We start from the raw sequence: 14,633 nt of genomic DNA on the forward strand, positions 1-14,633 counted from the left end.
TCCATCCCTGACCACCCTGACCATCCTTCCCAATACACCTGGCTGTGCGGAGACACAACCCACCTTGCCCATGCCTTGGGGTAACCAAGAGAGAAGCAGAGCCGGCAAGGAGACAAGAAGCCATGGCGAGCTAGTGCTGGTGTGGGTTCTCCCCGCTGGGGCTGGCCCTCTCAGCGGTCCCTTGGCTGAGCGGCACAGCACAGCTCGGCCCTGCTGTGCAGAGCTGTCCAATCTCTGTGCGGTCTGTCCCACACCGGCCCTTCCCTGTCCAGTGAATTCTGACTGCAATTCTGCTCGGTGGCTCGTCAGCATATCTGCCCGTCCTCTCCACATGTCCCCTTCCTGCAGCCACCCCCCGGCCCGGGAGAGCTCGGGGGGACACCGAGGAGCTCGCCGAGGCCAGACAGGTTTCAAGGACTCGGTAGCCCTTGGAAGAACCCTCCCACAGCCGGGGAAGGCACCGGGGAGAAGACAGAAGAGAAAAAGAGGAGGCAGGCAGGCAAGGAAGTAGGAAGGCAGGGAAATTGGCTGGCAGGCACGCAGGAGGAAAGTAGGCGGGCAGGACAAAGGAGCTGCCGCCCCGCTCCTCCTTGCCGGGGCGTGCCAGCGGCGCTTCGGGCCCGAGCCCGGCCCTGGTCCCGCGAGGATCTGCCCTAGAATCCGCCCCTGGCGGGGAGCGACCCGGAGCCATGTGGCAGGTCAGTGCCCGCTGCGTGTGCCGGGCCAGCTCCCGCGCCTGCCAGAGGCGGCTGCCCTGGCCCGGCCCCGCGCCTGCAGCCCCACGGAGCCGCAGCCCTGCGTGGAGCCCCGGGACAGCCCCCGCCCACGGACTCTCCTCCATGGCCCCCTCCATCCGCCTGTCGCCCGCCGCCCGCAGCCTCTTCGATGAGCCGCTGGCCATCGCTGTGCAGGGGCTCGGCCCGCGGCAGCAGGTCACGCTGCGAACGTCCTTGCGGGACGAGACGGGACAGCTCTTCCAGGCCACTGCCCGCTACCAGGCGGGGGACGACGGGGAGCTGGACCTCGCCCGCTGTCATGCGCTGCCGGGAGGCAGCTTCTCCGGCCTGGAGCCCATGGGGCTGCTCTGGGCTTTGCAGCCCCAGAAGCCTTTCTGGCGGCTGGTGAAGCGGGACGTGCAGAGCCCCTTCCTCCTGCAGCTGGAGGTGTTTGAAGGCCACGGGGAGCTCCCCGGGCGGCTCCTGGCCCAGGCACAGCACGAGCGGGGTGTTCCTGCGGGACGGGGTGCGGAGAGTCCCGGTGCGACAGGGGAGGATCCGGGCGACGCTTTTCCTGCCTCCCGGTGAGTACCGGCCGTGCCGGGCTCCTTCTCCATGGTGCTGCCTCTACTTCTGGCGCCGCACTCCCAGGCCCGGAGCCAGACCGCCTCCAGGCTCCCCTGGAGCTCCGTACCAAGCAGAGGACAAGGGAGAGCTGAGTCTTGCCAGCAGGCACTGGACACTCCTCAAGGAGCGGCCTGATCAGCTCAACCGGCTTTGATCTGCTGGCCGTACTCCTCACATAGAGCAGCTGCATGTGGTGAAGCACATATGTGTTTGTTTAATTGACTTCTATTGGACACGAAGACATTGATCACAGTACACTTCTAGTTCCCAAATGCCATGGGAGGTGGAGCCAGCCAGTCTTCAAGGTACCTTTCCTCTACCTGGCTGTTATCCAGGAAATTCAGATGGTAATTCTTTTGAGTAAGTGGAGGATTGCTCTCCTAAACTGTAGAGTTTAAGCCTGTTGCTTCCCTTTCCAGCCTCTCCACAGCTCCTGAACTTAGTAATGTCCTAATTACTGTAGCCCAAGTTGCCTTTTGCTGCCACATTTGTCCCCAGTTCTTCCCTGTTTGTGAGCAGAAGGTCAAGGAAAGCATTGGACAAACTTGCCCTAGCAGTACTTTTGTCAGAAAATAATGAAAAGGGTCTGTGAGGTTTTCAGATTGCCTGACAAATGCTGTTTTGTCCTTCCAGCAGCTGTCCAGATTTCTGCTAGTTGTCTGTAGGAAACCTCATCTATTGCATTCCCTTGGTTCTGTAATAGCCACACCCCCACCACATCCCACCTTTCCTTCCCCATATGATACAGAGGTTTTCACCAAGTGTGTCTCTGGAACCCCATGTACTCAAGGAGCTCTTCTATGTATCACATGCCTTCCCCTCTCCCCTTTCTTCCCTGCCTGTCTGTCCCAGATAACTCTTCCATGACAATGCTAAAATCATACATGCTGTCCCAGCCAGTGCTGGGACACCCTGGGCTCTGACTGCTCTGACTTCATCTGTCTCTTTGAGGCTGGAGGTGAATTTCTAGTTCTTGCTTGTTGCCCATGTTTGACGTGCAGACACCTGAGGGAAGCCTCACCTTCCCTCCTGAGCAGGAATGGAAGTCTCCCTCTTGGCCTCCTCCTTTCCATACCTTGTTAGCAGTTTGCAGCAATGCCTCTCAGCTCTGGACTTCAGTCCCCGTCCCCTGATGAACCTAATGTAATGCTTCCCTTACCAGTTAAGCAAGGATGGTTTCAAACACTTTCTTCTCTTAATCGCAGAATAAATGATGAAGGTACATTTACACTGAAATTGAGAAGCTGGGACCATCAGAAGATGAGATTTTTTGATCAGCATTCTGAGAAATGCACTGAGGAGAAGCCTTCTGGGTATTTTTGAAGCAGAGCTTGATACATTTTCAGTGAATTTACATGATACAGAGAACTAGTTGTGACTGTCAAAAGATCCCTTCTCTTCCAGCTGCCTGTTCCCTGATGTTAGCTAAAACATTAGCAGGCCTGCTAATTTGTGCTAGTTTGTTTGATCTTGAAGCAATGTAGTCACTTCATTAAAACTGTCACAGTAATTTTGGACCCTTAAGACCATTCTGCTGCTCTAATTTTTTTCTTTTTTTTTTAAGACACATTCCCAGGCTTATGAATTTGGAATATAAATTAGAAATTGTGGGTTCATGTGCTCTGTTATGTGGTCTCTCTCAGGAAATGGCCCCTTTCCAGGAATTATTGACTTGTATGGAACTGGAGGAGGACTCCCTGAATACAGGGCATGCCTGCTGGCCAACTACGGCTTTGCCGTGCTGGCTCTGGCATTCTACGGCTATGAAGATCTCCCCAAAGAGATGAAGGAATTCCACCTGGAATATTTTGAGGAAGCTGTAAACTATATGTTACAACACGCCCAGGTTGGTTTGTTCATTGACTCTCACTACAGTGAACTCTCATTAGTTAGGTCCTGTCAGAGTGAAGATGGGGCAGAGCTGCTGTACTTAAAATAGCATCACTGTTGAGTTGGCTGTAATTTATTTGTTTTATATCTTTAACTCCCATTACCATGGCTCTCTGGCAGATTATTCCAACTCTTCCTTTTGAACTGGACAGGTGAAACAGTGACACATTGGTCACATACTGGTAATTTTTACTCCATTCAACCCAGTGTCATAACTAGGGTGCTAGTTGCCTGGAGGCTTACTGGACTTCCAGTGGGGATTTTAAATTTATGCTCTGTAGAATGTCCTTCAGAACTAAATGTCCTTTTTGGCTGTGGAGCACATGATAACCTTCTGTGATCCAGGTCTCAGAGAAACCAAGGAAACTCAAGGAATTCCACCAATACACATTTGTTGCTGTGAATTTTATAAGCTGTTAAAATCACTCCAAATGTTGGTATTTGATAAGTGTGGGTTTTAGTAGCTAGTTGTGCACTTAGGGATCCTTCTAATTCAGCACCTCTCAGAAAAGAACCCTGCTCAGTTCTGCATCTCCTTATAAGTAGCTGTTCATGACAGTAGAAACACTTAGTTTCTCTGGAGAATGAAAACAAATACCTTCCTCAACCTCAGAAAGATGAGTAGTTGTTAAAGGTCTTGGCTGCTTTTTAGTCACCTTACCCTTAACTGCTCATGCCACCTCTCTGCCCAAAAAAATCTGAAAATTGCTTCCCCCTGCGGGTTTTGGATTTTTTTCCCAGAGAGCAGTACAGTACCATTGCCTCCCATTAACACCTCCACTACTATTCTCACCATGTTTTTAATGTGTTGCAAAGTTTTCAGCCGTATTTTCTAATTTCCCCCTTCCCATGTTTCAGAGTCAGTGGGTTTGAAGCCTGTTTCACTGGTGATAAGATACAGAAGGTATTCAATTTTGATATTGTCTCAGAGCCTATTTGCCCCGAGAGTCTTTGAATATTCAAGCAGTTGTGGCATTAGCTAACCTTCTTCCAATATCCTTAGAGGATTTCAGCACCCAGTAAGGTCATTTAACTTACCTATTCTAGTTAATTTGCCTTGTGTGAAAGAAAATGAAGGTAACCTCTTCTAGATTGACTCCAGAGGACTGCAATTCTTTTAGAAAAACTGTTTTAATAGGTTTTATTTTTAAGATAAAGAGTAAGCTACCTCAGACTACTTCCTGTGGGTTAGACACCAAGCATTCTAGAGAAGCAGGAGAGCAGCTCATGTGGAGCCTGCTACCCCACATTAGCTTCTTAATAGGGGAACCTTGAATATAAGAAATACATTAACATAAGTGATGACAGTATCATATTCATTGCTGACTTTGTGCATTTTGCACTGAAAGAAAGCAATTGTAGAGGAGGCCTCTCCTGCTCCTTCCCTCTTCCTCTCTCAACTGCGTTATAAATAAAGTGAATTTGGGACTGCACATTTGCAAGCACAGCTGTACTCTCTGCTTCAGCACTGAACCTTGTAGCTTTGTTAGGATGATGCTGCAGTCTCAGTAGGGCTTAGGATCATAAATCAAGCACAGAACAGTGCCCAGGATCCCTCAGACACGAGCCCTGCACGCAGGACCTCAGATGCCTATACTTGGGGTCCAAATTTGGGACAGACACAGCTGCAAATGCGGCAACATTTTAAAGAAGTGGCATGCTTGGTTCATTGCTTGATGTTTCTCTTCTCTCACCTCCAGGTTAAAGGTCCAGGAATTGGTTTGCTTGGACACTCGAAGGGGGGTGACCTGTGCATCTCCATGGCCTCCTTCCTGAAGGGCATCGCAGCCACTGCCCTTATCAACGGCTCAGTGGCAAATGTGGGTGCAGTGCTCCGCTATAAGGACATCACCATTCCACCCCTTGGTGCCAATCTAAAACGCATCAAGGTCAGCAAGTCTGGGATTGCTGATATTATTGATGTATTGAACAACCCACTAGAAGGGCCTGACCAGCAAAGCTTTATCCCTTTGGAGAAGGCCGAGTGTTGCTTCTTGTTCATTGTTGGCCAGGATGATCACAACTGGAAAAGTGAATTCTTTGCAGTTGAGGGGAGCAAACGTTTGCAAGCTCATGGGAAGGAAAAGCCTGAGATACTCTGTTATCCTGGAGCAGGGCACTACATCGAACCTCCCTTTTTCCCGATGTGTGCAGCTTCAATGCACCTGCTATTTGGCAAGCCTGTGATGTGGGGAGGGGAGCCCAAGGCACACTGCAAGGCACAGATAGATGCTTGGCAGCATATCCAAGCTTTCTTTCATAAACACCTCACAGGCAAGCCATCTGGAACATCTAGTAAGCTCTGATATGAATTAGGTTACTTTACAGATGAAGATGCTGGTGTTTCAAGTTTGTTTTGTTAAATGGCTCAGAATGAGAACAAGGAACACCAGAGAATAAGCTATTAGATTTCTTGGAGGATGATGGTGGGTGAAAGTAAGAAAGCTGCTTCCTTTTTACACCCTCTTCTAATCTTGGTTAGAGGTCTTGGCCTCCCGTTTCGTGTAGTATGGGGTTACAGGCTATGGAAAACAAATGGTGGTAAGGCTGTGTGTGCTTTGACTGGGAATTGAAGTGGTAGGTTGTAGATACAAAAATGCTGCTAGCGAGGATTTTCTTGCTATTTTCTAAGTCCGTGAGAGACTTTTCTCTCTCACAGAAGAGGTAGCAGAGTATGTGAGCAACCAAGCCACCTGCAACCTTGAAAAGTCTTGTTTATGGTATAGTAGAAAAATATTTTGGCAATGGATGCTTTAGGATTTTAGCCAATCACCCCAAGGGGTGGCTGATCCTTTGTCCAAATAGATTATGAAGAAAAAAGTCTGTAAAAGAGTTTTGTAAAATAATTAATGAATAAATCTTGGCTGCACAATTCCTGCCTGCTGGATCTTCTCTCCTCCTCCTCCCTATGGCTGCGGGACACGGTGATATACCCTAGGGCCCAGGCCTGCGGTAACAGTAGGTAACTCATCCAAGCTGAGAACCGGGATGAAAATGTGCCTTGACCTTCTCAGAGGAAACGTATCCCATTACCCAGCTTTGTGTTCTAGTTCCAGTATTCTAGTTTTTCTGGAAGCAGCAGTTCTCTCTTCCTGCCTCCAGTAATCTTTCTGTTCTCCCTGTGCACTTCTCCCTCCTTTGTCGCTCCTTCCCCTTCTCCCACACCAGTAAAATGCATTTGCCTTAACAATATCGAATATTTTGCTTACCAAAAGCAGCAATACTGTGCCAGCACCCTCAGGTAACACTTCACATTTATAGGCAACAAACAGCCCATAGCTTGATGTGACATTCTGAGCACATGCAGTAGAAATGAGGCATTTAAACAGTCTGTGGAAGTTCATAAGCGTGAAGAAACAACAGAACGGGTGCTGTTAGTCATCATCCCGGAGCCGCTAATGGGTGTCTCCTCAGCATGGCTGGGTATCTCTGTGGAGGTCCGCAGCACTGTGGGAGCTCCCTGCCTATACATTCCCTAAATGCCTTCTCAGCTGCCTGCTCGTAAGGGCTGCTGAGAACAGCCCGGCTGCGGGGCTGGCACGGTGGCTCCGTGAGGCCGAGTGCTGTGCGGCCTGAGGCGGGCTGGAAGGGGCGGTGGGCGGCCGGCCTGCTGTGGCGGAGCGGGGCTCCGGCTGCACGCCCGCTGCTCTCTGAGCGGGGTGAGCGCTCAGTCCCGCCGGGGATCGTCAGAAACGTTTGACACCCAAGCGTGGGGTTGAAAGGAAAGACGATGGGTGTTGCCGGCGTATTTGCACTATGTCCGAACACGTACCCGCCAGGGTCTGCAGCCCGCATCCAGCCTCGGCTGCTGCCCGTGCGTCAGGCCCGTTCGTGCGTTTTGTATCCACTGTGCTTGCAATGGATTAAAGTGAAACTTTAACCGCTGCCCCCGGGTCGCTGCTCCAGTCGGTAGGATGGTTTGGGGGAGGCGGGAGCGGCCCCGGGCTGGCGGCTTTTCCAGTGTTCGCTGCTCCAGTCGGTTGGACAGCTTGAGGGAGGCAGAAGCGGCCCGGGGCGGACGGCCTTTCCGGGGCTGGGGGGTGGGGAGGGGCTCTGCTCTCGATTGGGGCCGCCTGGAGGGGGCGGCGGCCGCGGTACCGATATTGCGGGCGGCGCGGCCACACCGCGGACCCGTCACTGCCGCCGCCATGTGGAGAGCGCTGGCCGCCGCTGCCCCGGCGCGGGCCCTGCTGCGTGCCCCGCCGGCCCGGCGGGCTGCCAGCCTGGCCGTGTCCCCCGCCGCCGGGCCGGCCGACGAGCGGGTGGAGACGCGGGTGGCGGGGCTGAGCCCGGGGCAGCCGGTGACCCTGCGGGCGGTGGCGGCCGATGACCGCGGCTGCCTCTTCCAGTCGTGCGCTCACTACCGGGCGGACAGCCGCGGGAGCTGTACCTGGGCACGGACGCCTCCCACGGCGGGGACTACACCGGCGTGGAGCCCATGGGGCTCTTTTGGAGCCTCGCCCCCGCCGGCATGGAGAAGCCGTACCAGCGGTTCGTTCCCCGCAGCACCGGCGCCCCGATGAAGGTGGAGGTGTTGGTCCACCAGGGCCACAGCCCGCCCGGCGCCATGCCCGGGCCCGTGGTGGCCAAGGCCGAGGTGCAGCGGTTGTTCACGGCCCCCGGCGTGCGGAGGATCCGGCTGAAGGAAGGAGTCGTAAGAGGCTCCCTTTTCCTGCCGCCGGGTGAGTGTCCCGTCCCGAGACCTTCGCTCTGGGGCCGGCGGGACCCCCCGGCTTCTTTGACCAGAGCAAGGAAGGTCTCGTAAAACAAACGCATGCAGAGGCTATCACCCGGGGAATCCGCATTCCCCAACAGCCGAACGCCGCCCTGCAGACAGGTGGCCCTGAACTCTTTGAAGATAGCTCAAGTGCTTGTCGCGACAGGGCCCGGCTTATGCATGGCCGCCCCGCCTGGTCCTTCTCGGCGGCACCGAGCAGGGCGGGCACGGGCAGGCGGCTCTTGCGGGACGGGCCGCAGCTGAAGGAGAACAGGGGGCTGTAGCGTTTATTTCATTGCTGGGCTCGGCCTGTGGTTTTTCAGTAGGTTCGCTCTGGAGTACCAGAATCTAACATCCAGAAAAGCTGATGCGCTTCATTGTGTGAGCCTGTGCTGAATTTCCCAAGGATTTTATCCTAAGTAGGATTGAATTTAAAAAGTATTCTTCTTCCCTGTGAAACACAAGCCAGGAAGCAGAGCATCAGAAGAGATTCTAGAAAATGCATGTATTCCACCTCTATTACACTGGAGCCAAAGCTAAGTTAGTAGTTAGGTTACTTTTGTGGCATAAAGACAGAATAGATTTATGAGCAAGTTCTGCCTGTTCTGCTTATGAGATGGTTGTGCTTTATGAGGTTTGATATTCTGTGAGTGGTGTTGGGAAACGAAACCTTACACCAGTGATTGTGTTTTACACTTGAGCTATGAGTTAAACGTCTTGTAGTTCCCTGAGCGTTGTGGTACTGGAACTGCCCTCCACATTACCTCTAATGTAAAACTACTTCGTTCAGCAACTCCTGTAAGTATCGCTACAGTTGTTAAGTATTTAAGTATTTTCATTGAATGATTTCCAAAGCAATGATTTTTTAAATCCATTTAGATACGGATCCAAAGTCCACTGAAGAAAAAAACAACAGAGATTGAACTTTGAATTTCAGATGTTTAGTCAGCATGCTGGATTTTCCATCCCTGAGACATTGTTTTGATCTATCCTGCCTTCGAGGATGAGTTCGATTTCTGCTGAGCTCAGTGGGAATCCAGAGATCTGCAAGATAAAACTGCATTTTCCCCTTTAGAAAGTCTGGCATTGTAATAGTGTGGAAAAGTCTGGAATAATTGCTTAAATGATATTGGCATCCCTCATGATGGAGGATCCAGTTACAGAATTACTACCATACCCCTCTTTGCTGAAGGGACAAAAAAATGTTAATATTTTTAGGATAGGAATCTTAAATGCAAACCATTCTTGATAAAAGTTAGAGGACATGAATGGGCTCACACTGTAATTTTAATATGAAAGTGATTTCTTAATTCAGGCATAAGAGTTACAGATGTGGAGGTTTGTTTGTTTTTAAATGTTAGTAAAGTTGTCTAGCCTATTTTATCCTGCTTTTTAGTGAGCTCTGCAGGAACCATATACTTGGGCATGTGTAGGTACTCAAGAGAGGCAGTCCAGGATCCTTGTGCAAGTTAAAGGTTGTCTTCATGAGAGAGAAACACATTCGTGTATGACTGTGTTCTGATTACATGCTCTTGCTAGAAGGCTTTCCAGATGGGGTGGTGAATGAATAGGTATTTTCTTGCCACCTGCACTGGCTGCTGCTAACTAAAGGTTTCTGCTGATCATGGAATTATAACAAGTTTATCCTGACATATTTTCTCTCAAGTAGAATATTGAACTTCAGTGGAAAAAAAGATCAGAACTGAAAGAGTAAGAATCCAAAAGCATTTCTGACTTCTTACTGCTTTAATTTAGGAGCTTTCCACCTAAGACATTTAGCATGCCTTATATAAAACCTCCTTTTCTCTAGTGTGTTGAAATGCCAGAGACCTTTCCTTTAGCACATACATACAAGTAGCGTCAGAGAGTTAACATAACACACTTTTGCAACAAGTGTGTCCTGTTTGTGCTGAGACAGTGGTAGTGAGCTGGATTGGGGCACATCAGAGATGACATCTGGTGGCCAGGGGAAAAAAAAAAAAGAAAAAATTTGCTTGTCTGGGGTCTTTAAAGCTCCACTAAGTAGCATCTTTAGCCTTTTAACCTAAGATCTCCTGGCTTGGCAAACAAACACGACCTTGGCTGCAAAAGCATGGCTGTTTAAAATTGTGGTTCTGATTATTTCTGTTGTTGGTGGGACAGACTGTATGCAGGTATGTGCATGTTTATCTGTACATCAGTCATGCACACACAGCCGCACCCAAACAGCTCTCAGTTCTACCTTCTGTCTTGTCACATCTGTAGGAGCAGTTCTCCTGCCAAGTCTTAAAGTGCTGATGTTGAGACAGAGCTAATAAATCCAGTTGATTTTAACAATGGGTTATCTTGTTGTGCTTTGCTTAATGCAGTTTATTCCAGAATTTACGTCAGTTTTGTAGAATTTACTTCAAGGGCTCAGTGCTCTTGCCTCATTACTCATGAGCTTGCACTTTGCTAATTAAGATGTGACTTTGTGGGAAAATAGCTGACTTGGTGTATGATTGGCCTGAGGGCAGGAGGTTAAGAACCTTGAAAATACATTTATAACAGTTGTTTTTTTTAAAAAAAGCAAAATCTCTAACTTCACATATTTTTACAGGAATGTAAGGACCTATTCTTAGTTTGAAATAGCTGAAGTGTGATACAGCACTGGTTCTCCTAATCTCTGCTGTGCAAATGGAAAAGTAATGACTATTAATAGCAAATGTGTTAAGCATTCTGTATTTTGTTGTTCACTCTTCACCAGATAGTTTTTAGTGTCCCATTTGATAACTTTTCCTCTGGACCTGTTCTCTTTTAATACAGGGGATGGCCCTTTTCCAGGAGTGATTGACATGTATGGTGATGAAGGAGGCTTGATTGAATTTAGATCCAGTCTCCTGGCTACCCATGGTTTTGCTGCTCTTTCTCTGCCATATTTTGACTTTGAAGATCTTCCTAGGGTCATGAAAGAATTAAAACTTGAGTACTTTGAGGAGGCAGCAAGGTTCCTACAGCGTCACCCAAAGGTGAGTGTAATGAGAGATCTCTTGGGACTAGGGAGTATTCAGCAGTTATGACTTAGTGGGGGTGGTGATTTTTTTTTTTTTTTATATTTGAGTATCAGTTTCTGCTGGGCAAGTTTAGGCCCAATAGTGGCTTATGCATATGACTGGGGAGAGTGAATTTCTTCCAGCACAAACTGTCTGTTAAATAAATCAAGCTGGAGCTAGAAGATTGCTGATCAGTAGGATAGTGAATGCTGGAGTATCCTCCAAACAGGACCAGTGGTGATAAAAATGTGTTTGTTTGGGGTTGGTTTTTTTTACATGACAGCAATTAGTTTTAAGAGAGGAGGATATGACACTGCTCAATAGTAGTTGAAAAAATGGATTTGATTATGTGAGATGTTGCTTTCAGTTTTACTTTCCAGGCTAGAAAAAGACAAGACGAATGCTACTTATCTAATCCTTCAGGTGTAATTTGTGAGGTTACTTTATTTTCCTGAGACATATAAAACCATAGACTGTGCTTGAATTCTCGGAAATGTTTTAGGAAAATGAGAAAAAATTTGCATTAATATATGCAGTAGGGACCAGGTAAGGATCGAGTTATGGTATGTCTTGTGCCTGTCTGTGCATTTTTTTGGGGGTTTGATAGCTCTTGGTGTCTCTGGAAAATAAGACTGTAAATGGAAGGAGGAGCCTGGGTCCAGACTGTCACTTTCCAACAGGTCACATCAATAATTAACCTAACCTTTATTTTTAATAAAACAACTACAAAGTCATTTAATGACTAATCCCATTATAATGCATGCTTCCTTTATTCCTTTCTTCCTCTCTTCTCCACCCCCTATCTTATCTGAAGGTGAAAGGACCCGGAGTTGGAGTGATTGGGACTGGGAAAGGGGCAGAATTAGCACTCTCCATGATCACCTTCCTGCCAGAAGTAGTGGCTGCTGTCTCTATCTCCGGCTGTAGTTCAAACACAGTTGCAGACCTCCATTATGGTGAGATGACTCTGCCTGGGCTGCGTTTTGATATGAACAAAGTCAGTGTCTCTGACACTGGTGTCTTTGACATTTTTGAAGCTCTGGATGATCCAACAAATCCTGCTAATTCTCCTTGCGTGATCCCCATTGAAAAAGCAGAAGGTCACTTTCTCTTAGTGGTAGGGGAAGATGATCGGATGTGGAAGAGCTCCTTATATGCTGAGCTGGCAATCAGGCGTCTACGCCAGCACGGGAAAGAGAACTTTGAGCTCCTGAGTTATCCAGGAGCAGGTCACCGAATTGATCCTCCTTCTACTCCATTTTGTCAGGTAGCTACGGATCGTGTTTTGGGGGTGCCTGTTCTGGGGGGTGGAGAGAGCAAAGCACATGCCCATGCACAGGAACACTCCTGGGGAAAGATTCAGGAGTTTCTGCACTTGCACTTGGGATGAACACATAAGCACATGCAAGCTGTTGCAGACCTGCAAGGACTGAACTTGAGCCACCAAAATGACAGGTGATCACTGGTGAATTGAAGGGATTGACTGAGACAAGCCTTGAAATATAAAAATAACCAAATGACTACTTAGTTACAAGTATAAATCCAAAAAGAAAGGGATTTATTTGGAGCAGCCTAAGTTAACCAGGTAAACAGAGGAGATGTGAAACAATAAGCAGGCTGCACTGTGGTACAAATTTGACAGCTCAAAGTGGTCATGATATGAAGAAACAAGTACCTGAGGAGAGTAGTAGGTACTTCCTTGCTTGCAGTACTTACAACTCAGAGAATGTTAACAGGCAGCCTGCACCCTCAGCAGTGACAGACAGGATCACACCTCGGCAGTGATGGATTATAAACGTAGACATCCAAATCATGAATGACTCCGGCTTGGAGTCCTAAGCTACCTTAGCCCAGAATTCTCAAAGGTACAACCATATACATTTTGGAAATGTTTTCCATTTACATGAAGCTGGAGATACCTACTTGAAATGAGGCTCATATACTTAGCATTGTGGTCTTCTGGTGACACAGTCTGTTTCTTTCCAACAAGCCCTATATGCTGAATGGGAAAATGAAGAGTACTTTTCCTTGTCATCCAAGGAGAATGGTGGCATTAGCACTGTCTTGTATTGGGGATGTACCTGTCTGTTCATGTAATGTCTTGGATTGGCATTTGACACTCAGTATTAAGATTCTGTTGGATAGGTTAGAGCATGTCCAAATGCAGTTAGGGATTAATTACTTGTGGAACTCTTTAGTAATGATGTCAACAGATGCTGACAGCTGTTCTTAGGGAGGAAACAGAGTTGGGAGACAGAAAACCTAGCCTGTAGATTTAAACTGACTGTAAACAGCTGTCACCTTACAGTGGTGATTAACTCAGAATCCAAAACAAAAAAGCACCCAAAGCCAAATCTAGGATAGCTTTTCCATGACTGCCTGACATTTTTCTTTTTTTTTTCATCCAAGTTAATTTTTGGCTAGTGCCTTCTCTTTCCTCACCATTCAGGTAGAACTTCTTCCCAAATGAGTTGATCTCTCAAGAGGGTCTTGCTGAAAGGGTGCCAGTGCTGAAGGCCTGTTTAATGAGGGCCTCTATCAACAAAATTGCTCCTTCCAAAGTCATTTTGTCAGACCACTTTGAGAGCTGCCCAGGAAGATACAAAACTTTCATTAGTGGTACTCAGTTTTGCTTTGCTCTCAGGGATCTCTCTCCAGTTAACTGTCACTATGCTGCTGCTCAGTCTCACTAGCTTTCTGCAACTCTTATTATTCCTTTACATTTGATAAAAGTCACATGTTCTTCACACACAATCAACGCCAACTGAACAATTTATCCATCCGTTCTTTACAAAAGAAGCTCCACCCTGCTAACTCCACACAAGATCTCTTTGTGCCTGGTCTCTAAACTCCCTCACCAGCTGAAGAGGCTTTTGCCAAGTCATATCTGGTGCTTGAACCTCTGCTAACATGAGCAGCCCCAGAAGTCCAGGACCAGAGCCTGCTGTGATTTGCTCCTTGGTGTCACCCATACCTGGCACCCTGCCTTTTTTTACAAACTTACTCCAAGTGGCAACTGTAGAAGAAAGGGTTCTGTTTGTTGGTCTGCCTCATCCTGGGCCTCTTCAGCAGTTGGAGCTGTTACGTGCAAGAGCAGCACCTCCCCTATCCCTGTTCTGTCACTCTCCCAGTGCCAATACCTATGTCTCCACACTGCAGTCCTACCTCAGCATGTGCAGTGGTATGCAAGATTGCAATTTGGAGGTTCATAAAGTAAGTTGTAAATAAAACAAAAACCAGGTAGGTTAAGAGTTCTCAGACTTAATTTCTAAAGCACAAGCTTTTAAAATAATTCAGTGTTAGATTTTGTCATATATATGGAATTTGAAAGAGAAGTAAAACACTTCCTTTGTTAAAAAGCAACCATGTATAAGAATTTGATGTTACATATTTGTTTGGAAAAGTGAATGATACTTTGTTTAAAAAGGAGGAAAAATAAAAAGAATGTAATTTTACTGTGAAGAGCTTTTTGTTAATGAGTCTGGGTTTCCTGGACAAAAAAAATAATAGAAGGACCCGTTGAAAACCAGACACCCTTTGCACTAGCATTTTGTATATTTACAATGCTACCTGGGGACTCGATATGCATTGCAGGCACTGTGCAGAATGTGTAGCTATTTCCCGAAGTGTACATTAAACTTGAGTGCCTAATTATGGCCTTAGTTACAGCTA

At 47.8% G+C, this 14,633-nt stretch overlaps 2 protein-coding genes across 2 annotated transcripts; both read left to right on the forward strand.

Annotated features, from left to right (window-relative positions):
• Nucleotides 1-572: 572 nt before the first annotated feature.
• LOC104683240 (acyl-coenzyme A thioesterase 1-like) lies at nt 573-5,891 on the forward strand. Its single transcript, XM_039553173.1, is given in 4 exon segments — nt 573-1,223; nt 1,225-1,300; nt 2,987-3,189; nt 4,934-5,891. Coding segments are annotated over 4 exon segments (1,419 nt in total). The 5' UTR covers nt 573-689; the 3' UTR covers nt 5,540-5,891.
• Nucleotides 5,892-7,154: 1,263 nt separating this feature from the next.
• Nucleotides 7,155-14,423, forward strand: LOC104683234 (acyl-coenzyme A thioesterase 5-like). Its single transcript, XM_039553109.1, is given in 4 exon segments — nt 7,155-7,640; nt 7,643-7,915; nt 10,735-10,937; nt 11,776-14,423. Coding segments are annotated over 4 exon segments (1,311 nt in total). The 5' UTR covers nt 7,155-7,381; the 3' UTR covers nt 12,352-14,423.
• Nucleotides 14,424-14,633: the final 210 nt, after the last annotated feature.

The sequence above is a fragment of the Corvus cornix genome, chromosome 5, assembly GCF_000738735.6.
Source record: "Corvus cornix cornix isolate S_Up_H32 chromosome 5, ASM73873v5, whole genome shotgun sequence".
Lineage (NCBI taxonomy): Eukaryota > Metazoa > Chordata > Aves > Passeriformes > Corvidae > Corvus > Corvus cornix.